General features: G+C 51.1%; 1 protein-coding gene across 1 annotated transcript; it reads left to right on the top strand.

The window, feature by feature from the left end:
• LOC137760090 (venom factor-like) lies at positions 1–22,886 on the top strand. The gene is made up of 31 exons (XM_068537046.1): positions 1–80; positions 171–380; positions 543–752; positions 1,051–1,212; positions 1,479–1,608; positions 3,117–3,194; positions 4,568–4,765; positions 4,948–5,059; positions 5,380–5,465; positions 5,569–5,708; positions 6,162–6,368; positions 7,034–7,085; positions 7,263–7,349; positions 7,454–7,657; positions 8,843–8,918; positions 9,147–9,315; positions 12,339–12,434; positions 12,595–12,748; positions 13,613–13,785; positions 13,975–14,133; positions 15,367–15,426; positions 16,450–16,540; positions 18,150–18,195; positions 19,264–19,351; positions 19,671–19,757; positions 19,979–20,084; positions 20,536–20,625; positions 21,059–21,145; positions 21,232–21,321; positions 21,431–21,566; positions 21,995–22,886. The coding sequence occupies exons 2-31, from the start codon at positions 219–221 to the stop codon at positions 22,125–22,127; spliced, it is 3,669 nt and encodes a 1,222-aa protein (XP_068393147.1). The 5' UTR covers positions 1–80; positions 171–218; the 3' UTR covers positions 22,128–22,886.
• The last annotated feature ends 3,028 nt before the right edge of the window (positions 22,887–25,914 follow it).

Genomic DNA, 25,914 nt, shown 5'->3' with positions numbered 1-25,914 from the left:
ACAAAGTACTTACCTCGTCCAGTGGGGTGGCCACTCTGACCATCAACACAAATGGAGATCTGAAGGAGCTCCCTATCCTGGTACCAACCTTATGGGGCAGGGATAGTGGGGCTGGGACTGTGTGAGCTGGAAGGGTTATTAGGGGTTTACTTGCCCATGATGCTCCCCAGGTGGAAACTGATGCACCTCTCCAGCCAGAGGAGCAGGCTTCAGCCAGGATGACAGCTTGGCCTTACTCAACTCAGAACGGGTCTGGGAACTTCCTGCACATTGAGGTGAAGACATTGGGCACAGAAGTTGGCAGCAACATCCAGCTGAGCCTCAACACAAAGCATCAAAATCCTGCAACCAAGGACTGGATCACTCACTTCACCATCCTGGTGAGGGGTTAGGACCAGGACTTGAGCTGGTGGGAACCATCTGGGATGGACTCAGACCTAGAGGCTGAAGCAAAGGGACTAGGGGGCTCCCTTGTGGGCTGGGATAGCCTAGGGGAAGGGCTGGTTCTACCCTTCTCATCCATAGTCACCCTTGTCTCCAAGGTCCTGAGTAAGGGCCAGATTGTGTATGCCAAACATCAGTTAAAAAGTCATGGGAGTGTCTACACGTCAGCCATTATTGATGTGACTTCAAAGATGCTTCCTTCCTTCCGCATCGTGGCCTTTTATTTACTGCCAAGGGGAACAGGGCAGGACCCTGAACTGGTGGCTGATTCCATTTGGATTGATGTGAATGACAAATGCAAGGAGAAGGTGAGTCAAACTCCTTGAAGTTGTACACCACCATCATAATGCTTGGGAGATGGTCTGTACAAATTCAAGGGCTCTCAGTCTGGAGGTAGAGGAGAGGAAGGAGAAGTGATGTGGCCTTAAAAGCTCAACTTAAGAGGTGGAGAAGATGCAAGTAAATGTGTAGGGTTGAGATTGGCCTGGTGGAGTTCCCAGATGCTCCATCAGAGCTGAGGGAGCATGAACTTGAAAGTGGACTTGTGGAAGCCCTTTGGTGACCTATGAGCCTCTTTTCCTGACATCTCTCTTTTTCCTTGCTTAGCTGAAGGTTGGCATGAAGAATGAAGGATACCTCCAGCCTGTACAGCCCAGCAGCCAGGTGGAATTGAAGGTGACAGGTGATGCAGAGGCCACAGTAGGGCTGGTGGCCGTGGACAAGGCTGTCTATATCTTGAACAGCAAACACAAGCTCACACAGAAGAAGGTAAGAACATGTGGGCTTTGGACCCAAAGATTGCCTGGAGATTCTAGCTGGAGCCTCAGTTTCTTCACCTAGTAAATGAACAATATCGGTGGTTGCAAGGATTCAAGGAGCCTGTGCACAGCACAGAGATTGGCAGGTAGTAAGGGCTCAATAAATGGGTGATTATGTGAAAATTATTATTTGAACCAGCAATTACAGTGCACCATTGCACCTTCCCTGGAGGGGTCATACAGGCTCCAAATCCAGGTTCCTCTCTTGACCCTCAGGTCTGGGATACAGTGGAGGAACATGACATTGGCTGCACAGCAGGCAGTGGGAAAGACAGACTTGCTGTGTTCAAGGATGCTGGATTGGACATGAAGATGAGCACGGGGATGGACACTTTGGCAAGCTCAGGTACATAAGCGGGGCAGGAAGAGGGCAGGGGTGGGGGAAGTGCTATCTAGTGGTTAGGAACATGGACTTTGGTGTGAAACAGATGAGCTAAAATCTAGGACCCTGCCACTTACCATAGGCTGATCATATTTCCTCTCTGATTCTCAATTTATCTCTCCATAAAATGTACATAATAATAGAAGTAACTTACTGTGTGCTAATTAAGTTTTGGCCATGTGTATCAGAGATACAAATTAACAGTAGCTTAAACAGGTAGAAGTTTACTTCTTGCTCAGCAACAGTCCAGAGGTCATTCTGGGACTCAGGCTCCTTCTAGCTTGTTGCTCTGCCATATTCCAAGATGAAGTCTCACCAGGACCTCCTGCCAGGTACCAGGATGAAGGGAAGTGGAAAGAATAGTACGCTTCTCTCTCATCTCATTGGCCAGAACTCAGTTACATGGCCCTATCTAGATACAAAGGAGGCTGGGAAATGTAGTCTTCATTCTGAGTGATACATAAAAGATGGAGGTTTAGTTGCCACAAACGATAGGGGAGAATGGATATTTGGGGGACAACTAGGAGGGTCTTCTTTTCAGCTATAAATAGTGATATTAATAACAATTTCTGGGACTTCCCTGCTGGTCCAGTGGCTAAGACTCCACACTCCCAATGCAGGGGGCCTGGGTTCAATCCCTGGTAAGGGAACTAGATCCTACATGCCACAACTAAAAGTTCGCAGGCTGCAACTAAAGATCCCTCATGCCACAAATAAAAGATCCCGCATGCTGCAATGAAGATCCTGAGTGCTGCAACTAAGACCTGGCACAGCCAAATAAATAAATAAATAAATATTTTTTAAAAAATAACAATTTCTATTTACTACAAACTGGACCCTGTACCAAGTACTTTTATATGCATGATCTCATAGATAGAACTATGATTATTCCATTTTACATAGCTGGAGAAATTAAAACCCAGAGAGGTTAAGTGAATTGCTGAAGATTGCACAACTTTTTTTTTACAATAAATTTATTTTATTTATTTATTTTTGGCTGCATTGGGTCTTCGTTGCTGCACACAGGCTTTCTCTAGTTGTGGCGAGCGGGGGCTGCTCTTCGTTGCAGTGAGCGGGCTTCTCATTGCGGTGGCTTGTTGTGGAGCATGGGCTCTAGGTGCACGGGCTTCAGTAGTTGTGGCACATGGGCTCAGTAGTTGTGCCTCACGGGCTCTAGAGCGCAGGCTCAGTAGTTGTGGCGCACAGGCTTAGTTGCTCCACAGCATGTGGGATCTTCCCGGACCAGGGCTTGAACCTGTGTCCCCTGCATTGGCAGGCAGATTCTTGACAATTGCACCACCAGGGAAGCCCTGCACAACTTTTAAGTGGCAAATCTTGACTACAAAGAGGCTGTGGGATAAAATGAGGTGATGCATATAAAGCACTGGGTATGCAGTAAGCACCCAATAAATCTCAAGGATGTTGATAATGATCTTGACACTTGTCCTCTCATTCTTCCCTCTGATCCCCAGACTGGCACTGCCCCCAGAGCCCATCTCCCAGCCGTCACCGCCGCTCCCTGAAGAGGCTGGAGACCAAGAGGAATGCAGGTCAGAGCTAAAGCTGGATGTGCCCTCCTGGCTCCCTAATCTGTATTCATCAGGGCTTAGAAAAGAAAACTGAAACCACTCTAGTTACTCCAGTCGGGGGGCAGGGAGGGGAGGTGATTTAATGATGGGAGTTTGGTGCTTTCAAAATCATTAGCTGAACTTTAGGAGTGGAAGTTGGAAGGCTGCTTGCTGAGACTCAAGATCACTCCATTGTAGTTCTTGCAGTGCATGAAATCTAGGTTTCAATGCATGAAATCTCAGGAAACTCTGCCAAAATCTCTCATGAAGCTGGCAGGTAGATAGTGAAACACAGAATTATGCCTGTTACAAAAACACATAGACTGGAGCCCACCCATCAGCTACCACCGTTGCAGGGAAAATGGTCTCCACCTCTCTTCCACTTTCCAAATTCTATACAAGAGCATCTGGGTGGCAGAATCTCATCCCATCCAGAACCCTAGCAGCAAGGGAGTCTGGGAAATGTAGTTTTTAGATGTCTAGCTTCTGTGATACAGGAAGGAAGGTAGTTGAAGGGGGAGATGGATAACATGTAGACCAAGACCAGGGTGTGGATGGGACCAAGAAGCCTAGAGTTCAAGGAAGATGAGAGGCAGCACTGGGTGTTGTTAGAAGCATGGATTCTATGAATATTAGATTTTTCAGTCTTTTTAAGCAGCACTAATGACTTTGTGGATCTAAATAAAGGGAAAATAAGTGAAATCTAATAAAAATTGAGGTAAAACCCTAACTCTAATTTCAATATCGAAAATCATGCTAACCTTCTGAGAAAAGTACATAATATAGACCGTTGTTTTATTTATGGTAACAATCACTTAACTATAGATGTTCTAACCATGTTATATGGTAGACAGTAAGATTATTAAATTGCTCTAATATTTTCTATCTTTAAGTGCATTCCTTCAGTTCGCTAATTTAGAAGCATTCAACTTGACATCATGCTCTACAGCAAGTTTTGTGTTTTCATTTTTTTAAAACACACAACGAAAACCAGGAGTCAAAATCACAACTTTAATAAATAAACGTGGCGTTGCCAATGCCTGTCCAAAAAGAAGGAGAAGGAGAAGAAATAGCAGGGGCAGCAGCATGAATTCCAGTCCCAGCTCTGCCGCTTGTGAGCTGTGTGACCCTGGGCCAGTGAATTGACCTCTCTGTAGCTCAGCTTCCTCATCAGAACTCATCATATGAGTTCAATGTGAAGCTTCAGGGGAAAGACACGGGCAAAGTTCTAGGGACAGCATTGCCAGAGATACCGCTAAACAGAGGTCAGGTGTACATGGCATTGAGGTGGATGGGTCCCTGCTTCCTCAGGTCCTACCCAGCCCCTCCTCTGTCCCACTAACTCTGGCTTGCAGTGAACAAGTTCGAGACAGAGCTGGAGCGAAAGTGCTGTGAGGCTGGGATCCGGGAGAGCCCAGTGGGGCTATCGTGTGAGGAGAGGACCCGTCATGTCCGCTATGGACCAGTCTGCATCGCCGCTTTCCTGAGCTGCTGCCGTCTGTCTGAGGCCCTGACTCGGGAGGCCCGAGAGGAGCAGCTGCTTCTGGGGACAAGTGAGGGGGCCACGGCAGGAGGCACAGGGTCGGGGGGCTCCACTGAGGGACATGGAGTGCCATGGACAGGTCAAGGGGTGACATGTGCCATGGAGGGATGAGGTGGGAGGACCCCACTGAAGAGTCTGGTGGGTCATGGGAGACATGCAAAAGACACCCTGACCCACACCTGCTCCCTACAGCGGATGAAGACGAGGACTTTGATGACATCTTCCAGGAGGACCAGCCTGTCCGGAGCTTGTTCCCTGAAAGTTGGTTCTGGAAGAAGATTACTCTGCCCAAAAGTGAATCGGGGTAGGACTATGGCCCCCATGCCAGCCTCTGGTCCCTGGCCCTTTCCATGCATCAGGGGGCATCCATCATGGCCAACGCCCCCAGGAGTGACACTGAGCTCTCAGCATTGTCCCATGTCAGGAAACTTCCTGGATGGGGATAAAGATCCCAGTGGGTCCCCCAAAATGATGTCCCTCTAGTGATAATTTCTCTAACTGGGTGACCCACTGACCCCTTCATAGTGACGGTAAGCCCAAGACAGTAACCCTCAATCAGAGGCTCTGTCCAGGCTGCACAGACTCACTTATGTTCCCTTCCCCCTACCCTGGCACTTTCTGCAGCATCTCGCACTACAGCACCCTTGTGACCGTGCCAGATTCCATCACCACGTGGCAGTTTGTGGCCGTCAGTCTCAAGGCTGGACAAGGTGACCCCACAAGCCCAGTGCTGAAAGAATAGGAGAACAGTGGCCCTAGCCAGCCCCAGGGCAGTTGGCCCCTGCTTAACGTCAAGTGCTCTCCTGGTTCTAGGTCTTTGCGTCTCTGACCCCTTTGAGCTGACAGTTATGAAATCATTCTTTGTGGATCTTAAGTTGCCCTTCTCCGTGATCAGGAATGAGCAGGTCCAGATCCAAGCTGTGCTGTACAATTTCATGGTCTACCCGGTCAAGGTGAAGCCCCCAGCCTTCCCCTCTCCCCCCAAAAATGTCTGTCAGTGTGTTTTATAAGGGGGATGGAGGGTGTCCATTATTCGAAGGAGCCAGTGAAGTGGCAGCCTTTTTGAAAAAGTTTCTAAGACATTTTCCCATTTAAGCCTCACGATAACCCCAGGAGATGGATGCTATGACTGTTCTTGGTTTGGAGATGAGGAAACTTACATGGCTTTCCTGATAAGGAAACTTACATGGCTTTCCTGATAAGGAAACTTACATGGCTTTCCTGAGATCACATAGCACCTAAGTGACAGAAGGGGTTTGAACCCAGGCAGGGTCTTTACTCTCAATCATTATGCTACACTGTCACCTACTCAGGATTCTCAGGGTGGGGGCAGGGAGGAGACTGTGACTCTAGGGTCCTGGGCCTCCTCATGCATCAGGACCCTCTAACTGCCCACCCTGCCCCAGGTCCGAGTGGAGTTCCCCCACAAGGAGCCACTGTGCAGTGCGGCAAAGCCAGGAGCCCCTTCCCGCCAGGTGGTTGTCGTGCCCCCCACCTCCTCCAAGACGGTGCCCTTCGTGCTTCTCCCACTTGAAACAGGCAAAGTGGATGTGGAGGTCAAGGTCATGGGCTTTGGGGTCCAGGACCACGTGAGGAAGACACTCCTGGTCCAGGTAATAGGCACCCCCAGCCCTTGCTGCCAGTGCAGCGAGTGGGGCTTCTCCTGAGCTCCAGGCTGTGTGATCACGGGAGGGGCAGGTGGGCCCAAGATCAATGAACAGGCCTCCAAGACAGGAGTGAGGTGCGAGACAATGATTTGAAAGTTCAATCACAGAGTCCCCACTTCGGGACTTTGGAGTCAGGCTCGGGTTCAAACCTTGTCTCTTCTGTGTGACCTTGGACAAGTTACTTAACTTCTCTGAGCCTCTGTTTCCTCATTTGCAGGATGGGGATAATCCTCATACCCACGAATAATCAGAGAGCTGTGAAGATTACACACGACCAGTGCATGACCCATCAGTGATACTTTATTTACTTAACAAGCACATTTTTTAGCACTTAGGATATAGCGCTTTAAGAATATTAACTCACTGCACCCTCAGAACAACTCTCTGAGGTAGGAACTACTGTACTCTCCCTTTTATGGATGAGAAAACTGAGACACAGAGGGGTGAAGTAATTTGTCCAAGGTCACGCAGCTAGGAAGCAAAAGAGCTGGGATTTGAACCCAGATATCTGGGTCCCAGAGTCTGTGCTAAAAGCTGTATTTCCTCTTACTGTCATTATGACTGTCATTATTACTATTGTTTTTAACTTTCTTCTTCACTGCATCCTACAGGCAGAGGGTCAGATACAGCAAATATCCCATAGCATCCTCCTGAACCCCCAAGGTTTGTGGGGTCTTCAGGGAGCACGTGGGATCCTGGGACCATGATCCAGTGGAGGGAGGGGCTGAAATGAGGGGATCTGGTCAGAGGGCCAGTCTGAGATTCTCCCAGAGTCTGCAGTCTAACCCTGACCTCCCCAGTCCCAGAACCTGCTTGTCACACAAGGTTGTGCCTGCTCAGGTCAGACCCAGATGGAGCTGGTGCCAAAACAGGACTTTTTGAACAAGATGCCCAACACAGAGGCAGAAGTGTTTGTCAGCATTCAAGGTGCCTAGACAGAGCTGGCTGCTGTGGGGGCTGAGGGAGGGGCTGGGGGTACCTATGGTCCCCATCGGGGAGCCATGGTAGCTTAGACCATGCCCACCTGACAGGTGACATCCTTGGAGAGACCATCCTGGGCAGCCTGACACCCAGAGAAACAAGGCGACTGCTGAGGGTCCCCACTGGCTGCCCCGAACAGACGCTGAGCTCCCTGGCACCCGTGATCATCCTGGCCCGCTATTTGGATAGCACGGGCCAGTGGAACAAGGTTGGGGTGGAGCTCAGGGAGCAAGTGATGAAGAACATTGTCAGCGGTGAGAGTGGATCACCTCCTGGGACCTCGATGAGGGTGTCTGGGACTCTTGGGGAGGGTGGTTGAGGTACCCCTGGGGTTGGAGGAGGCCCCCACTGGACCTTCCCAGACAATAGCACCCAAACTCTGACTCTTCTCCCTGATGACAACCTGATACCAAGTCCCCCAGGTGACCCCCAATGGTGACCCCCACATTATTCCTTCACCCTGACCCCTCTCCCAGGCTACAAGTCTCATAACAGACACCCTGGTTAACCCCAAAGCAGCAACCTCCCAGGTTATGTTATATTCAGACACTGTCCCAGGTTATAGACAATCAGTTCCATGCCCTGGGCTACACCCCCAGGGAATTTCCAGGCAGAAGACTCCAGAATAATCCCAGGTGGTGGCCTTCCGGTTACACCTGATTGCTAACACCTTCCCAGGTTACATCCAAACCCCCCAGGTAACAGCCATAGATACACACCCCGGTTACACCCTGACAGAGACCCTCAAGTTAGTTTGGACGCTGACCCCGTCTCCCTGGTTACACTCAGACACTAACTCTCCATCCAGCTGCTCTGGATGGTGTTCCATCCAAGTGACACCCAGACACTAACATCCCCAGTGTTAAACCGAAACAGTAAACCTCCAGGTAGCCTTCAGATAATACCCAGGTAGCAATGCTCAGAATCTACCCCCGAGGTGCCCTCTCCAGAATACACCCAGGAGTAACATCCTCTGACTACACAGACACACTGACATCTCTAGTTTACAGCCAAGAAACAACCCACAGGAAAACACCCAGGTAGTGGCCCCTCAGGATACGCCCTCTCCTGGGTTTCACCTTCCATGATCCCTCCTAGCAGCAATTCCCAGCCACACCCCTCCCCAGTCACACTCCTCCCCAGCAGTAATTCCCAGTCACACCCCAATGGCACAGTTTCTCAGTTTACTCCCAGATACAGCTGTACCCTGGCTCCCACTGTCACATGTGGCCATGACCTTCATTTACACCTGGGCCCTGCAGCGCCCTCCTTAATGCACCTGGGCCAGTCCCCTCCTCCAGGTTACATCTAGATATGATGCACCCCTAAGTCCCACCCATACCCTGCCCCCCAGATTATGCCTGGTAACTAACCCCCCCTTCACAGCCACACCCAAGCACCAACTCTCCCGGTAAATTCCCATCCACCTGTTTTCCCAGGGTACAGCCGGATGCTGACCCACCGGAGTGCAGATAGCACCTACCACACCAGCAAGGGAAACCCAGGGAGCACCTGGTAAGGATGAGGGCACTGGTAGGAGGAAGCCTGAGGGACCAGCCTGGGGCTTGATGACCCCAGAAGTATCCCCACTGAGGGGTCTTGGGGCAGGCAGCCTGTGGGCCAGCAGCAATCCAAGTTGCCGTGGTCTCTGGGGTAGACTTCTCCATAGTGTAGACGCCCCTGTCCTAGAACCCCCTTGGTGACTATTGCCAGCCATCACCCACCCTGTCTCCCTTCCAACAGGCTCACGAGTTACGTATTCCGGGTCTTCGCCCTGGCCTACCCTACCATGACAATCGGGGCGCTCAACCCTGAGTCTCTCTGCACCATTGCCAACTGGATGATCACCCAGAGGCAGGCGAAGGACGGGAGCTTCGTGGAGGAAAGCCCCGTGGTCATGGGGTCCATGAAGGTGCCCACCGCCCCCCACCACTACCTGAGCCATTCAAACAAAACCCAAGGGCTCTGCACACTGGGAGGGGAATTTCAGCCCCCTGACGTGTTCCCAGGTAGAATGAGAACAGGAAAGAGCCGAGGTCCGGCACCAAGCATCACATCTCCCTGCTCTGGACCATGCTGCACTCTGTTACAATGTGGGGAGGCTGGGACCTATCCCCCCACCCCTACTTCAAGGAGTTGCCAGTCCTGGCCCACCACTCTCTGGGTCTGAGTCCTCCTTGTTCCCCCAGCCAACACACCCATCCCTACCAATTGTTCCTCCACACCAGCCTCCAGAAACAGCTTTCAAACAGCCTGGGAGGTCTCTCCCCTGCTCAAACACCTTCTGTGGCAGTCACCTACGACAAACACAGTCACCTACAACAGTATCTCTCTACTCTATCCTTCTCTTCTGTATCTCCTCCCAAGCCCCACCCCTCAATACTCCCTGCTCACAGGTCCTTCCAACTCACCTCCGTATCTTTGCTTAGGCTGCTCTCTCTGCATGGTATACTCACGCCTCATCCCTTTTTTCCCCTGCACCTAGCCAAATTATGTTTTCTCTTTAGATTTAGATCAGACACCACCTCCTCTAAGTCTCCCCCGAACACCAGCCCTGTCCTGTGCACCTATCACGTTAGGGATGTGATTTATTCACTCATTCAACAAACATTTATCCAGCAACTGCTGTGTGCCAGGCCTTGTGCTGGGTAGAGGGGAGACACAGAGGTAAACAAGACAGTGACAGCCCCTGCTTGTAGAACTGACATAAGCTGGGTAGTGGGGGGCAGACAGAAATTCACCAAATAATTATAACTAGTGATTGTTTAAGTCACAATTGTGCCAAGTTCCATGGGAGAGAAAAGCAGAAGATAGGATCTAATAGGAGCCATGCCCAGCGCTGGGGGTGTCAGGGGTAGCCTACAGGCGGAAGTGACAGTAAAGCAGCAACCTGAAAAAGGAATAGGAGACAGCGGAGGAAAGAATGGAAAACAGAGCTCCAGGCAAAGGGAACAGCGTGTGCAAAGGCCCTGAGGCTCTGGCATGTTTGAGGACGGGGAAAAGAGACCAGTGTCATCAGAGCCCAAAGATGGCAAAGAGGTGATCCATCCCGAGGCCTGGGAAGGAGGAAAGATGCCAGGTCCTGAAGCCTGTGGGGCTTTGCAATAGTCTGTCTGTTCAGGGTTTGCTTTTCCTACACTGTGAGTCCTCCAGGGAGAAAAGCAGGTCTGGTTCATCATAGTCAGCAAATGTTGCTGAATAAAACTCTGGATGGATGAATGAACCAGCAAAGACAGAATGCACACCCAAAAGAAGGGAGGACTGTGTGAGTGAAAGCCCTACATGGTACAGGAAGGCGGTACATAAAGGAGTTACAAACACAGTAACAGTAAGACAGGCTCACAGATCTGAGTTTCTTTCCACCAACGAACATTTATCAGGCACCTATAATGTGCCAGGCACTGCTTTAAGCACTGGGAACTCAGGGCAAACAAAACAGACAAAAATCCCTGCCCTCATGGGGCAGACATTCTAGTGGAGGACAGACAGGCAATTAGCATAATAGGGGCATAAATGATGTGGCATGTTATAAGTGATATGGGAAAAATGCAGGGAAAGGGGGATCAAGGTGGGAAGGGTGAAATTTTGGAAGGCTTCCTGAGGAGATGATATTTATACAGAACTGGAGAGGTGAGGGAGCAAGTCCTGTGGATAACTAAGGAGAGAGTGTCCTAAGCAGAGGGAGCAGCATGTGCAAAGGTCCTGAGACTGGAATGTGCCCAATATTTTGGAGGAACAGTGAGGAGCCCAGTGTGGCTGGAACAGAGTAAGCAAGGGGAGAGGGGGAGGAGGGGAGGGCGGGGAGGTGATGGGACAGATTGTGCAGGGCCTTGTGGGCCAAAGGGAGGACTTGAGCTTTTCCTCTGAGTGAGGTGGGAGCCACAGAAGGTTCTGAGCAGAGGACGGATGTAAACTGATTCAAGAGTTCACAGGCTTCATTGGCCACTGTGAGAAGAAGCGACTTTGGGGTATGTATTAGTTTCCTAGGGCTGCTGTAACAAAGTACCACAAACTGGGTGGCTTAAAACAACAGAAATCTATTTATTTTGTCCCAGTTCTAGAGACTAAAAGTCCAAGATTGGGACTTCCCTGGTAGTCCAGTGGTTAAGACTCCGTACTTCCAATGCAAGGGGCGCGGGTTCGAGCCCTGGTAGGGGAACTAAGATCTCACATGCCATGCAGCGTGGCCGAAAAAAAAAAAAAAAGAAGTCCAAGATTAAGGTCTCGGCAGGGCCATGCTCCTTCTGAAGGCTCGTTGGGGCATGGGGTGGGAATCCTGCCTTGCCTCTTCTAGCTTGGTGGTTCCTGGCAATCCTTGGCATCCCTTGGCTTATAGCCACAGCACTCCAATCTCTGCCTCCATCTTCACATGGCTTTCTTCCTTCTGTGTGTGCCTTCTTATATGGACACCAGTCATTGGATACAGGGTCCCCCTAATCCAGTATAACCTATTCTTAACTTAGCTCATTACATCTACAGAGACCCTATTTCCTAATAAGATCACACTCTGAGGTTCTGGGTGGACAAGCATTTGGGGGGAAAATTATTCAGTCCAGTACAGGGATTGAGGGCGGAACTTGGGAGACTAAAGAGGAGTTTGAACCTTGTCGGTCATTTACCAGCAATGGGGACACTTCACCCTCTGACCCTCAGTTTGCTCGTCAGGAAAATGGAGCTGCTGCAAGCATGTTTTGAGCTAGCATAGAGAGCTTAGCACAGCACCCTCCATGGCTGTCAACTTTTCTTAGTAAAGCAGACCCCACACAGGCAAATCGCAAGATAGCTCCTCCTCCTCTACCTCTCTCGTCATCCTGCTTTCAGCATCATCCAGCCCAGAGCTGAGCACCTGGGAGCTTTTCAAGGTCAGTCAGGAGAGACTGGGGAAGGTGTCTCCAAGATGGTAAAGGGATTATGGGTGTGGTTCTGCATCCACAGGGTGGTTACCAAGGCTCGGAGGCAGATGTATCCCTCACAGCTCTTGTCCTGATCGCTCTGAATGAGGGGAAGGAGTGGTGCAACCAGAAGATACCGGTAGGACCCAAAGACGAGGGCAGGGTCTCCAGGGTGCCATACCCCCTGCACACAGGGAGCTCCCCTGCCCTCGTGTCCTTCTTAGTGCTTTCCTCTCTTCTAACTCCCAGACCCCTTTCCTCTGATCACCTCCCTCTAGCCTCTTCTCTTGACTCTCTAGAATTTGGCTGCCAGCATGAAGCAAGCCGGTGACTTCCTGGAGACAAAACTCCCCCACATCCAGACAACCTTTGCCATAGCCATAGTCTCCTATGCTCTGGCCCTCACCAGGAGCCCCCGAGCCAACGACCGCCTGGACAGCTTTGCCAGCCAGGGTGGGTGTGGGCCACTTTTCAACCAACTATGTGTTAACCACAGTCACGGGGGCAGAGAGAGGGGGATTGCATGATCTCAAATCCAGCAAAATGTGATTCTTCATTTATGAGCACCTATGGTGTGCCAACCCTTGAGCTCAGACCCTGAGAAACCAAGGTGAACAAGACTGATGTGGTCCCTGCCCTCAAAAGTCCCACCGTTCCTAGGGGAGGCAGGTAGAAGACAAACAGATCAAAAGAGAATTACAAATTGAGACAGGTGCTGAGATAATAACATACAAGGTGGGTGGGAGCGATGATGAGGGGAGGGGAGTATAGACTGGAGAACTGGGAAGGCCTCTGTGAAAAGGGGACCCCTCAGCTGGAATGAAAGATGAGAAAGCTCACCTACGTGAAAGGCCAAGGATATTCCAAGCAGAGGGAATGGCACGGGCAAATGCTCTGAAGTGGGAAAGTGCTTGGTATGTTCGAGGATGGAAAGAAGGTCAAAAAACATAGGTAACTGAGAGGGGGTTGCTTCCCATGGCCTGCCCTATCCCATCCCTGAGTGTCCTGAGCCCATCCTCTCCATTCCCCAAGTCAAGAGGAGTGGAGGTAGAAAAACGCACTTGCAGTGGGACCGAGAGGGATGTGAAGGAGCTTCTTTGAACCTCAATTTCCCCAACTCTAAATAGTGTCCCTGTCTCCTAGAGTGGTTCTGAAAAAATGCAATGTCCATACGTCTCCTCAGCACAAGATTTTCACGTAAAGTAGGTGCTCAGTAAAATAGCAGATGAGAAAAACTGGGCAATAGGACACGAGGAGAGGGCAGGTTTAGGTAGGTGGGCCCAGATCTGCGTGACGAGGTGGGCATCCATCTTCTAGACAAAACCCATTGGCCAGTGGGCGACCTGGACACGGACTCCCTATACACCATTGAGGCCACGGCCTATGCGCTGATGCAGAAGCTGGAGCTGGGTCGGCGCAATGAGACGCATGCCATCGCCAAGTGGCTACTGGAGAAACGGGAGCTGGGAGGAGGATTTCGGTCCACGCAGGTGACTGGAGCCTCGGAAACTCGGGGTGGAGGTGGGGGGAGGGGGGGGTGGGGGTGGGGCGGATGGGTCGCTAGCCGAGGTGCTGACATTACTGGCCCACCGGAAGGAGCTGTCCGTGGTGCTCGTGCCCCAAGGGGCTCCGGTGCGCTGTCAGTGGTGCTGATCCGAGGCCCCCATCCCAACACCCAGACCACGGTCGTGGCCATAGAGGCCCTCACCCGCTTCCGCGAAGCTGTCCCCTTCGACGGTGTCCAGGATCTCCGCGTCCAGATCAGAGCCCCCAAGAGAGCCTTGAATATGGAATGGCTCATCGATGAGAACAATGCCTACCAGCTGCGGTCAGCAAAGGTACGGAGCTAAGGGGCAGACGGGAAGTCCACACAGAAGTTGCGCTGGAGATGAGACCAAGAGTCATGTCCCTGGCAATCTCCCCCCACCAATATTATCTAATCACCATTGGCTATACTACCAGTGTATTGGTTCATTCATTCCACAAACATTTCCTGAGCACCTACTGTGTGCCAAGCATTCTCCTGGGTTACATCATGAAACATCTGTGGTCCCTACTCTCAAAGCACTTACAGTTTAGAAAGAAATTAAGACAATAAATATAATTCTACATTCCACTTTAAGCTTTCAGAACACAGGGGAATGAAATAAGTGTGTAAAGGACAAAATAACCTGGGTATGGGGAGTAAGGTCATCTCCATGACCTTACTCCATGAAGGAGGTGATATTCACCTTCAATTATTCAATCATCTTTATTGAGCACTTACTGTGTGTCAGACACTGCTCTAGGTTCTGGGAATATGGCCATGAACAAGACAGAAAAAAAAAATCCCTGTCCCTGTAGAATTTTATGTTTTAGTGGGGATAGACAAAAAAGCGATGTGAATAAGTAGAATATGTAATGTGTTAAATGATGGCAAGTGCTATGGGAAAGAATTAAGCAGGGAGGGGGTGGGAACATCAAGGAGTTGTAATTAGGCTGGGTAGGGAAGGTCTCACCAAGAAGGTAATATTTGAGCAAAGACCTTACGGAAAGGCAGACGTGATCCTTGTCGATATCTAGGCAGAACAAACAGCAAGTGCAAAGGCACTGAGGCAAGAGTGTTCTAAGAACAGCAATGGGATTTAAGCAGGGGTGATGTGATTGGATGTGAATTTGTAAAATTTTGCTTTGGCCGATGAGGGAAGAATGAATGAGGGAAACAAGAGTAGATGCAGGGACTTCCCTGGTGGTCCAGTGGGTAAGACTCCGCGCTCCCAATGCAGGCGGCCCGGGTTTGATCCCTGGTCAGGGAACTAGATCCCTCATGCGTGCCACAACGAAGATCCCACGTGCCGCAACTAAGACCTGGCACAGCTTAAATAAATAAATAAATAAATAAATATTTTTTTAAAAAAGAAGGAAACGTAAAACCATCTTCACGGAGAGAGGTGGGAGAGTCACTAAACCCCAAGTCAGGGAAATAACTGAGGCCCCAGTGCCCATGCATGCTTTCCTCTGCATCACCACTGCATGTGAGCCATGTTTTGCTGCTTCTTCTCCCCTCAAATCCTCCTCCCCCTTCTTTTCAGTTCTCTGCCCAGGATGACCTAGAGATCAAAGCCAGCGGCAGTGGAAGAGGCACCATCTCGGTAAGTCTTGTGTTCCTTAGCTAGAGCCCAGGGCTCCCCCAGTTGGTGGAAATAGAGGCAAATATAGACTCCAAAACAAGAAGGAAATCAGCAATAATCTTAGCTACCATTTAGGACACAACCATTTGTTAGGAATCAATCTAAGGACACCTCAAAACCCCCCTGAGAAGCTGGTAAAGATATGGGCTCCATTTGACGGGTGGGGAAATAGAGGCTTTCACTTTCAGTAAGTCAAGAGTCAGGGAAGACAGAGGCCAGAGATCTTTGGACCCCTCTGCCCCTCCTATGTTGAATCCCTGAAGGGGCCTCTTTCCTTGCCCCCCAAAAGAAAGATTCTCCCTCCAGGGTGCCTCTCAAGACCGAGAGAACTCCACCATTCCCCCAATATCTGAAGGCTCCATTACATCGTCTGGCCCTATGCCTTATGACCCAGGAGGACAGCCCTCTTTGTCACCAAATCCAAGGTAGCCTGCTATCATGTTTCAGGCAATAGAGCCACAGTTGAATCCCTGCCATTGTTGTGTGACCTCAGGCAAGTCACATTCCACCTTAAACTTCAGCTAATTTTAAATTACATAAAATAAGAAATTCAGTTCCTCGGTCGAACTAGCCGCATTTCAAGTGCTCAACAGCCACATGTGTGGACTTCCCTGGCAGTCCAGTGGTTAAGACTCCCTGCTTCCATCGCAGGGGGAATGGGTTCAATCCCTGGTCGGGGAACTAAGATCCCGCATGCTGCACGGCACAACCAAAAAAAAAAAAAAAAAAAAAAAGCCACGTGTCTAGTGGTTGCCACACGGACAGCACAGATAGAGACTATTGCCAACATTGCAAGAAGTTCTATTACAGAGCTGGCCTGCCTAGACTATATAGGGTGTTCTGGTCACTGAACACATGGATTGAACGGGAAAGACCTCACTGTGAATTCCCCATAGGGCAGAGAGCTGGGCAGGCAGGAATTGAAGCAAGGAGGAAAGGAGTAAGTGTGGATGGGCTCTGACACCTCCCCCCCAACCCCGACAGATCCTGACCATGTACCACAGGTCTCCAGAGTCCTGGGAGGACACCTGCAACCTGTACCACCTGAATGTGACTCTTCATACAGCCCCGAAAGGTGAGCCCGGACCCAGGGATACCCAGCTCTTCTTTTTTATTACTTTATTTTAGCTACCAATCAGTAAGCACCTCTAATGCTTTATTCAGCCATTCAACAAATATCTTTCTAACATCTTTATTGGAGTATAATTGCTTTACCATGGTGTGTTAGTTTCTGCTGTATAACAAAGTGAATCAGCTATACGTATACATATATTCCCATATCTCCTCCCTCTTGCGTCTCCCTCCCACCCTCCCCATCCCACCCCTCTAGGTGGACACAAAGCACCGAGCTGATCTCCCTGTGTTATGAGGCTGCTTCCCACTAGTTATCTATTTTACATTTGTTAGTGTATATATGTCCATGCTGCTCTCTCACTTCGTCCCAGGTTACCCTTCCCCAACAAATATTTTTTGAGCATTTACTAGGTGCTGCACCCTGTTTCTTGGCCCTGGGAACGTAGGCATGAACAAGAAAAATATCCCTTCTTCTCCTGGAGCCCACATTCTAGTAGAAGGACATAAACAATACAACAATAACAGTATATTATACTTCTATTGTTATTTATTTATAACGTAAGTGAATCTGCATTGTAAAATATAAATATGAAGCATAATAGCAGGTGATGATAAGTACCATATAAAATAAAGTAGGGAAAGGTGCTACAGACTTGGAGGAGGTCCAGGGGAAGCTCTCTGAGGAAGTGGCATTTGAGATGAAACATGAAAGAAGTGAGAGAGTGAGCCAGGAAGGATCTGAGGGAAGAGCATTCCAGGCAGACAGAACAGCAGGTGCAAAGGGCCTGAGGCAAGTATGAACTCACCTGGTTTGAGCAACAGCAGGGAGGCCCGTGTGGCTACAGAGGAGCAAGGGGTAGAGTTTTAGGAGAAAGAGCTGGAGAGGTGATGGGGCAGATGGTGCAGGGACTTACAAGCCATGGTGAGGACTCTAGCATTTGCTTGGAGTGAAATAGGAGCCAGAGAGGGTTCTGAGTAGAAGAGGGACATGACCTAGCACAGGTTCGCACAGGCTCCCTCTGGCCACTGTGGGGGAAACAGACTATAGAGGGCACAGGTGAGAGCTGGGAGACCAAGGAAGAGGTGACTGCACTGGTCCTGCAGGAAATGATGGGGCCGGACCAGGGAGGGGGCTGTGGAGATGATCAGAAATGGATTCCAGAGTTTCCAGTCTGGGGTACCAAGAAGGAAGAGACAGGATTTTGCCACTGGGAGCTCACTGTCAGGGTAAGGGGAAACAAGTCTCACCAGTCCCAAGACTTTTAGGGACTAAGAGTGACCAAGACTTTGGTTTGGACCCCATTTCTTAATTGTAGTAGTAGCAGTAGTAGTAGTAATATGATAATGGTAGTAATACTATAGTAATAATAACTGACAGTTTTATAAAGCACTAATCAGGCATTATGTTAAATGCTTTACTTGTATTAACTCACTTAAAATTAACCAGCTGGGTTGGGAATATTATGATCCCCATTTACAGTTTAGGAAACCAAAGCACAGAGAGGTCAAACAACTTGCTCAAAGTCATAGCAGAGCCAGGATTTGAACCCAGGAAGCTGGCTCCAGAGGCTGTGTTACCCAGCCTCTAAATTCCTGCCTTCTCTCTGCAGATAATAAAAAGGGGGAAGCGACCTTTCAGCTCCGGATGGAAACAAGGTCAGGTCACCAGGATCTTGGACTGGGCAGGAGGAAGGACCCACTTCCTGGAATCCAGACTCCTTAGCAGCTCCCCCTGTGTACTGAGTGGAGGGAGGGAACCAGCCAAACTTGCCTCTCCATGCCTGCCCCCTCATCCCTACCTCTCCTCCTGCCCTCCCCTGCCTGTCCCCCACTCTGCCCCCTACCCCGCCTTTCCATGCTTATCTACCATCCTGCTACCCCAACCCTGCCCCCCAGCTTTCCCTGTCCCAGAAAGGCGGGCTCCTGCACAGTGAACATGCACCATGACCCAGATGCCCAGGGCTAGTTCTGAACCCCATGACTCTCCCCTCTCTTCATCTTCTCCAGACATTCCAGCCCCCACCCCAGGCTGGCTCTGTCTCCCAAATACACTCACCCAGGTCTGTCCCAGATCTTTTTTTAAAAAATGTATTGAGCACCTAATTGGCGCCATGCTCTGTTTTAGGAGCTGGGGGCACAGCTGTGAGCAAGGCAGCTCCTCCCTGCCTGGTGGAGCTCACAGACTATCAGGGGAGACAAACAATAACCGAATAATCACCCAGAATCAATGCAAAATGACAACCGTGATTAAATGTGGCAAAGGAGAGGTCCACGGAGCCACAGGAGGGCAAATTAGAGAATGATCTGGTGTGCGGGCTGGGGAAGGCTTCCCAGAGGGGATGATTCATCAGCTGAAATTGCAAAGATGAAAAGGATTTTTCAGGGCAAAGAGGGAGGAAGAATTCCAGGCTGAGAGAACAGCATGTGCCAAGGTCCAGGGGCAGGCGAGAGACTGACACTTCAGAGCAATCAATCCGAGGCCGGAGGGGAAGGAGGTGAATTGAAAGGATGAGGCCAGGTGTTTTGGTAAAGCAAGGAAGTTAAGCAAGGAGGCAACATACCAGACTTCTGTTCGCTAAAGCTGTATCCTCTTGGGGGCAGAGGAGTGACAGGGAGACACAGGAGAAGGCTACTGCCCTTGTCCAGGCGAGAGGTGATGACAGTGGGAGTGTGGGAGAGGGGCAAGGGGACAGTGGGAAGAGACTGGTGCTGTGAAATCCCCAGGTACCAGGGTCATCGAGAGGCCACAATGACCATCATGGAGGTCTCCCTGCTCACCGGCTTCTACCCCAACCAGGATGACCTCAAACAGGTAACGAGCAGGGCGGGGATGCCCTGGCAACATCCCACATTCCCCGAGTGGGTGCAGAACAGCATCTACCTGGGTCAAGACCCCCAGGTTAATGCCCCACAGTCCCTGCCCCAAGGTCAGCGGCCATGGTCACTTCTGGGGGACTCCCTGTATGACCTTAGCTAAATTCTTGCCCTGATTGTGCCTCAGTTTCCCCAACACTGGGGCTGATTGGACAAGGGCCGGGAGCTCTGAGAGTTGCTTCACACTAACTGGAGCTCCCAGGGCTGGGTGCCTTGGAGGATCTCTGCCGACGCGCAGTCCTCACCCTCTGCCCCAGCTCACGAGCGACGTGGAGAGGTACGCCTTCCAGTATGAGACCAAGACGACCTCCAGCGACAGCACTGTTGTCCTCTACCTGGAGAAGGTGAGGAAGGCCAGGTGTCCTCTGTCAGAGGTCCGTGGGCAGCGAGATGGGCGGAGAAACCACAATCAGCACCCTGGTCAGTGTTGTCCGAGAGCCATGCCCTCTGAAATCAGCTCCTCAGTATTCAGGGCCACGCGGTCAGTGGTTATGGCCAAGGCCCTGTGGTCAGTACCCCATGCTCAGTGGCCCTGATCAGCTCAGACAGGACGTCCCTTCTCCAGCTCTCCCACAGGGCAGACACGGTGCTGGGCTTCCGCGTCCACAGGATGCTGCAGGCGGAGTTCCTGCAGGCTGCCCAGGTCATGGTCTACGACTACTACGAGCCTTGTGAGCAGGGGCCTGGGGGTGGAGGGGTATCCCGGGAGGGTACAGAGCCTGAGAAGGACTGGGCCAGAAGAAAAGGGAGGCGTGAGGGGCGGGGCCAAAAAGGGGGAACGGGGCGTGGCAGAGGGGGTCCTTGGCTCCGTGGGAGGGGTGGCCAAGAGGGCGCCGGAAGGGACCCGAGGGGCGTGGTGATGAGGGGCGTGGCCTTCCTTGGTGGTTAAAGTGGCCCCGCGGGGCCTGGAAGCGGGTGTGGCAGAGCTGAGAAGGGACTTGGCGTGGCCCGCTGGGTAAGGGTGGGCAGGAAGGGGGCAGGCTCTTTAAAGAGGAGGGACCTGTTAAGGGGGTGGCTGGGCGGGTCAGTGGGGCGGGGCCTGCTGGGGGCGGAGCCAGACGTGCACCCAGCCCCCAGGAGCCCTGGCCCAAGCCAACCCCGGTCACTCGCCTCCTCGCGCAGCCCGGAGGTGCAGCTCCTTCTACAACCTGCCCACAGAGCGCGCTTCCTTGAGGAAGATCTGCCACAGAGACGTGTGCAGATGCGCCGAGGGTGAGGTCATGGGGACACGGAGGGCTGGGACTGCCAGGCTAGGGGTTCAAGAGCTTTTCATCACTTCCTGGGTGCCTTCTGGGCTGAGTTTAGACAGAGAGAGAGAGAGACAGAGATATAGCAAGACAGAGACAAAGAGAGACAGAGAAAAGGAGACCCAGAGACAGAGGATGACACACACACTCAGGCACAGCCAAAGATCAGGCGAATCAGAGACACAGACACGGAGGGACACATAATAGACTCACATGAGAGAAACAGAAAAGAAAAAGACCAAACGGAGAGACAGAGGAGGAGAGAGCACCGTACAGATCAGAAAGGCCAGACCCAGAGACCCAGCGGCTGCCGCCTGGGGCCGGCTGGGGGTCAGATGGGAGGAAGGCCCCTCCGCCAGTGCAGCTGGAACAGCCGCCCCCCTGCCCCACCCTTCCAGAACAGTGCCCATCCCCAAAGAAAGACAGCAACCACCTGCAGCAGGAGGAGCTCCAGGCAGCAGCCTGTGAGGTTGGCGTGGACTTTGGTGAGTGTGGGGAGTGGCAGGGGGCAGGGGGCGGCCCACCTGCGGGCTGGACACCAACACGACACCCTCCTGGACCCCTTCCCCAGTGTACAAGGCCAGGCTGGAGTCTGTGGAGACCTCCGCCTCCAGCCCCTACATCTACTACAACATGCAGCTCCAAGCCATCATCAAGAGTGGTATGTCCAAGGTGGCAGAGGAGGGGGCGTGGGGGCCTACCCTGGGGGTCCCAATGCGGAGGAGGGCCAGGCCTATGCAAGCTCACACACTGGGTCTCCTCTCCTCCAGGCACGGACTCTGCCAAGCCCCTCACCATGAAGAAATTCGTCACTCACACCACCTGCCATGACTCCCTGGGGCTGCAAGAACACGAGACATACCTCATCATGGGCCAGACATCAGACCTGTGGAGAGTCAAATCTGAGTGCGTGGGGGGCTCCTGCTGCCCTGGGGACTCAGACCTGGGCCCCCTTCCCTACCCAAGTCCAGTCCTTGGTGTCAAAGTTTCTACTGCACCTGTCAACAGGAGTCTTGGGTTTCAGGGCTGCCCTGAATGGAGGTGCAGGCTGTGCACTGCACAACTCCAGGGAACACCATTCATAAGGAGATGTTGTAAATGTAGATGTAAATTTCCAACAGAGGGCAGGAAAGAGTCAGAGGGAGGGGAGCGTTTTCTAATCCCCAGCAGTATGCGCTAGAGGTGGGGGGGACCTGAGATGGCCTGGTGGAGTGGACACTATAAGCTGTGGCTCTGAGAGTCTGTCAGGCAGGGCAGAGGGGCAAGTCAGAAAGGTCTCCACACCTTCAAGGCACCCGGCTCTCCTCACCATCCTGGCCACCTCTTGTCCACAGATACACCCATGTCCTGGGCAAGGAGACGTTCCTCATGCACTGGCCAGTGGATGGGGCAGTGGGCAAGAAGGAATTGCTGGACCAGCTGGAGGGGTTTTCAGAATATATGCGCACCCATGGCTGCGAGTCCTGAGACCCTGAGGCCTCTGCTGCTCTCAGGGGGTTGTCTCCAAGCATGCCCAGGTCCCTGGGCTTAACCGCAAATAAAGAGCAAGGAATATCATACTCAAACTCCAGACATGTGTTCCTGCCTCAGCATTCAGCAGGGGCCCTGCAGAACCTGCCCTGACATTGCTTGGACCTGCATCCTCCCTCTCACTCCTACTCCATTCCAATCACACTGGCCTTCTTTGTGTCCTTCCAACACCTGAGTTGATTCCCACCTCAGGGCCTTTGCACACACTGTCCCCTCCACCAGGTACACCTTCCTCCAGATGTCTTTATGGATTGAACACTTCCCTTATTTGGACTCTGTTTTAATGTCATTTCCTCAAAGATACTTGCTTTGGGGACTTCCCTGATGGTCCAGTGGTAAAGAATCCGCCTTCCAATGCAGGGGATGTGGGTCCAATCCCTGGTCGGCGGGGAACTAAGATCCCACATGCCGCGGGGCAAGTAAGCCCATGTGCCTCAACTAGAGAGCCCGTGAGCCGCAAACTGCAGAGCCCACACGCTCTGGAGCCCGCGAGCCACAACTAGAGAGAGAAAAACCCGCACGCCACAACTAGAGAGAAACCCGCGTGCCGCAACAAAGAGCTTGTATGCTGCAACGAAGATCCTGCGTGCCGCAACGAAGACCTGACGCAACCAAAAATAAAATTTAAAAAAAAAATTTTTTTTAAGATACTTGCTTTATAACATACCTAAAAACAGACCTCCTCCCATCATTCTCAGTAACACTTAAAAATATATTGTATGTGATATTTATTGGTTTGATTGTTAGTTAATTGGGTATTTCTCCTGCCCCACAATATCAACTCTTTAAGACCAGGGGCCATGTCTGTCTTGTTCACTGCGGTACTCCCAGTTCCTATAGCAGGGGCTGGTATATAGTAGGTGCTCAAGGAATGATTGTTGAATGAATGAGTGAATGAATGAATGAATGTAGCACCCACTCTGCAGTTGGTCCTGATGTAAGCTTTGACCGGGAACCCCAGGCAACTGGAGAAAGGAGACAGGGGGCAGGGGAGGATGAATGAGTTTCATCAATGTGGCCTGGAGTGGGAGCGGGGGACTGCCACTCCAAGGCAGCAGCCCATGGGGGTTGAGGGAGTGCTGGAGGGACTGCCAGGCATCCAGGATGGCTTGAACTTGGGATGTCAAGGACGGGCTGAAGGTGAGAGGGAGAAAAAGAAAGATGGGGTTTTGAACACCAGGCTAGAGGGCTTGGTCATTATCAAGGGCAGTGGGGAGCCATGGAAGGTGTTTGAGCAGGAGAGGAATTGACCAGCTCTGAAGTGGAAAGGCCCAGTTGACTGACGGGCAGAAACTGAGTTGATGGCAAGAAACCTGAAGAGGAGGTGGGGTTTGGGGCCACAGGATAGCATGGCAGCAGCTGCCTGAATTCTAACTCTGCCTCCACCTCTTCCTGGCTGTGTGACATTAGCCCATTTACTCACCTCCTCTGCTTCGGTTTCCTCACCTCTAACATTACTTCCCTCAGAGAGTTCTTGTGAGTACCCAGCACATAGTAATTATTCAATAAACCTTCACTGGCCTAATTATCAATGAGCCAGACAAGAGGCCCTGGGGAGGGAGTAAAGCTGCTGGAATCCACACGACAATCAGAGAAGAAAATCAGACCACAGCAACCCCTGCTCAGAACCCTCCCAGGTTCCCACTGCTCTGACACTGCAGCACTCAAGGCCCTGCAATGTGGCCCCGTCAACCTCCCTGACCCCAAGTCCCCCAACTCCCCACTCACTCCACTCCAGCACACAGGCCGTCTTTCATGGTTCCCAGAAACTCCAAGCTCTTTCTTGCCTCTGGGCCTTTGCATAAGCTGTTCCTTCTGCCCAAAACACTTTTCCCATGACTGCTTTCTCCTCACTCTTCAAGTCTCCCATCTGAGAGGCCTTCTCCAAGCACCCTCGCTAGATGAAATTGCATCCTTCCCCTGAAGTTATCTCTCTCTGCAACCTGATTTTTTCCTTCCGAGGAAACGTCACAGTGCATGATGATAAATTAGATTCTTTACTTACATCTTTGTTGTCTGTCTCCCCTACTGGACTGGGAGCCCCAGGAGAGCAGGGAGGCCATCTGTCTTGGTCACAGGTGTAATTGCAGCAGCTCAATGAGGGCCTGGCACATAGTAGGTGTTCATTTTGCTGAATGAAGGACTGAATAAATAAAAGAATGAAAGACAGTGAGAGAGAAGGAAAAGAGGGAGGGATAAAGGGAGAGAGAGAGAGATAAAGAGAAAGGAAGAGGGACTACTCTGGTGGCACAGTGGTTAAGAATCCGCCTGCCAATGCAGGGGACACAGGTTCGAGCCCTGGTCCGGGAAGATCCCACATGCCGCGGAGCAACTAAGCCCGTGCTCCACAACTACTGAGCCTGCACACCACAACTACTGAAGCCCGCATGCCTAGAGCCCATGCTCTGCAACAAGAGAAGCCACCGCAATGAGAATCCCATGCACTGCAATGAAGAGTAGCCCCTGCTCGCCACAACTAGAGAAAGCCCGCCTGCAGCAACAAAGACCCAATGTAGCCAAAAATAAATAATAAATAAATAAATTAAAAAAAAAAAAGGAAGAGAGTGATGGAGGGAGGGAGGAAGGAAGGAAGGAAAGTAGAAAGGATGAAAGGAAAGATGTCAGGGAGGCTCTGGCTTGTTTTTTTTTTTTTTAATAAATTTATTTATTTATTTATTTTGGCTGCTTTGGGTCTTCGTTGTTGCACCCGGGCTTTCTCTAATTACAGCAAGCAGGAGCTACTCTTCGTTGCAGTGCGTGGTCTTCTCATTGCGGTGGCTTCTCTTGTTGAGGAGCACGGTCTCTAGGCGTGCAGGCTTCAGTAGTTGTGGCTCGCGGGCTCTAGAGCTCAGGCTCAGTAGTTGTGGTGCACGGGCTTAGTTGCTCCACGGCATGTGGGATCTTCCCAGACCAGGGCTCGAATCTGTGTCCCCTGCATTGGCAGGCGGATTCTTAACCACTGCACCACCAGGGAAGTCCTAAGCATAGCTTTTATATGCACTGGGAAATGAAAAAATTCACGTGACTCACTTTATTGTGATATTTGCTTTATTGCAGTGATCCTGAACCAAACCTGTAATATCTCCGAGGTGTGCCTGTAATCCAAAAGAAGGCAGGAGAGAAAAAAAAATAGAGAAGAATAAAGAAACAAAGGAGACCAACAGAAATAAACAATAAAATGGTAGGGAATTCCCTGGCGGTCCAGTGGCTAGGACTCAGCGCCTTCAACGCCAGGGCCTGGGTTCGATGTCTGGTTGGGGCACTAAGATCCTATATGCTGCTCAGCACAGCCAAAATAATAATAATGATAAAATGGTAGACCTAAATTCAACCAAATCAAACTTTGAGATGATGACAGTCCCAGCAAACATCATGATTGCCACCTTGTGAGAAACCTTGACACAAAGGCACTTTGTTAAGTGATGCCCAGATTCCTGACCCAAGGAAACCACAAGATAATAGAGGTTTGTTGTTTCAGCCATTAAATGTGTGAACAACTTGTTACGCAGCGCTAGATAGCTAATACAGTGGCTACATTTGGAAAAGAGTGTGCCACCACCTGGGTCCTGTCCAACATCTCTGGGTTGTTTAAGGCCTCTCGATGAACCTATCTCACTCCTTACTCTCATCAGAGACCCGATTTCACTGTCCTGCTCAAGCATGGCCAAGTTATATCGGTCACCCAATGGCCCATAATGAGTAGGTGAAGAAGGGAGGATTTGAT

Source organism: Eschrichtius robustus, chromosome 2, assembly GCF_028021215.1.
Source record: "Eschrichtius robustus isolate mEscRob2 chromosome 2, mEscRob2.pri, whole genome shotgun sequence".
Classification (NCBI taxonomy): Eukaryota; Metazoa; Chordata; class Mammalia; order Artiodactyla; family Eschrichtiidae; genus Eschrichtius; species Eschrichtius robustus.
This window is presented reverse-complemented; position numbering and strand designations above follow the sequence as displayed.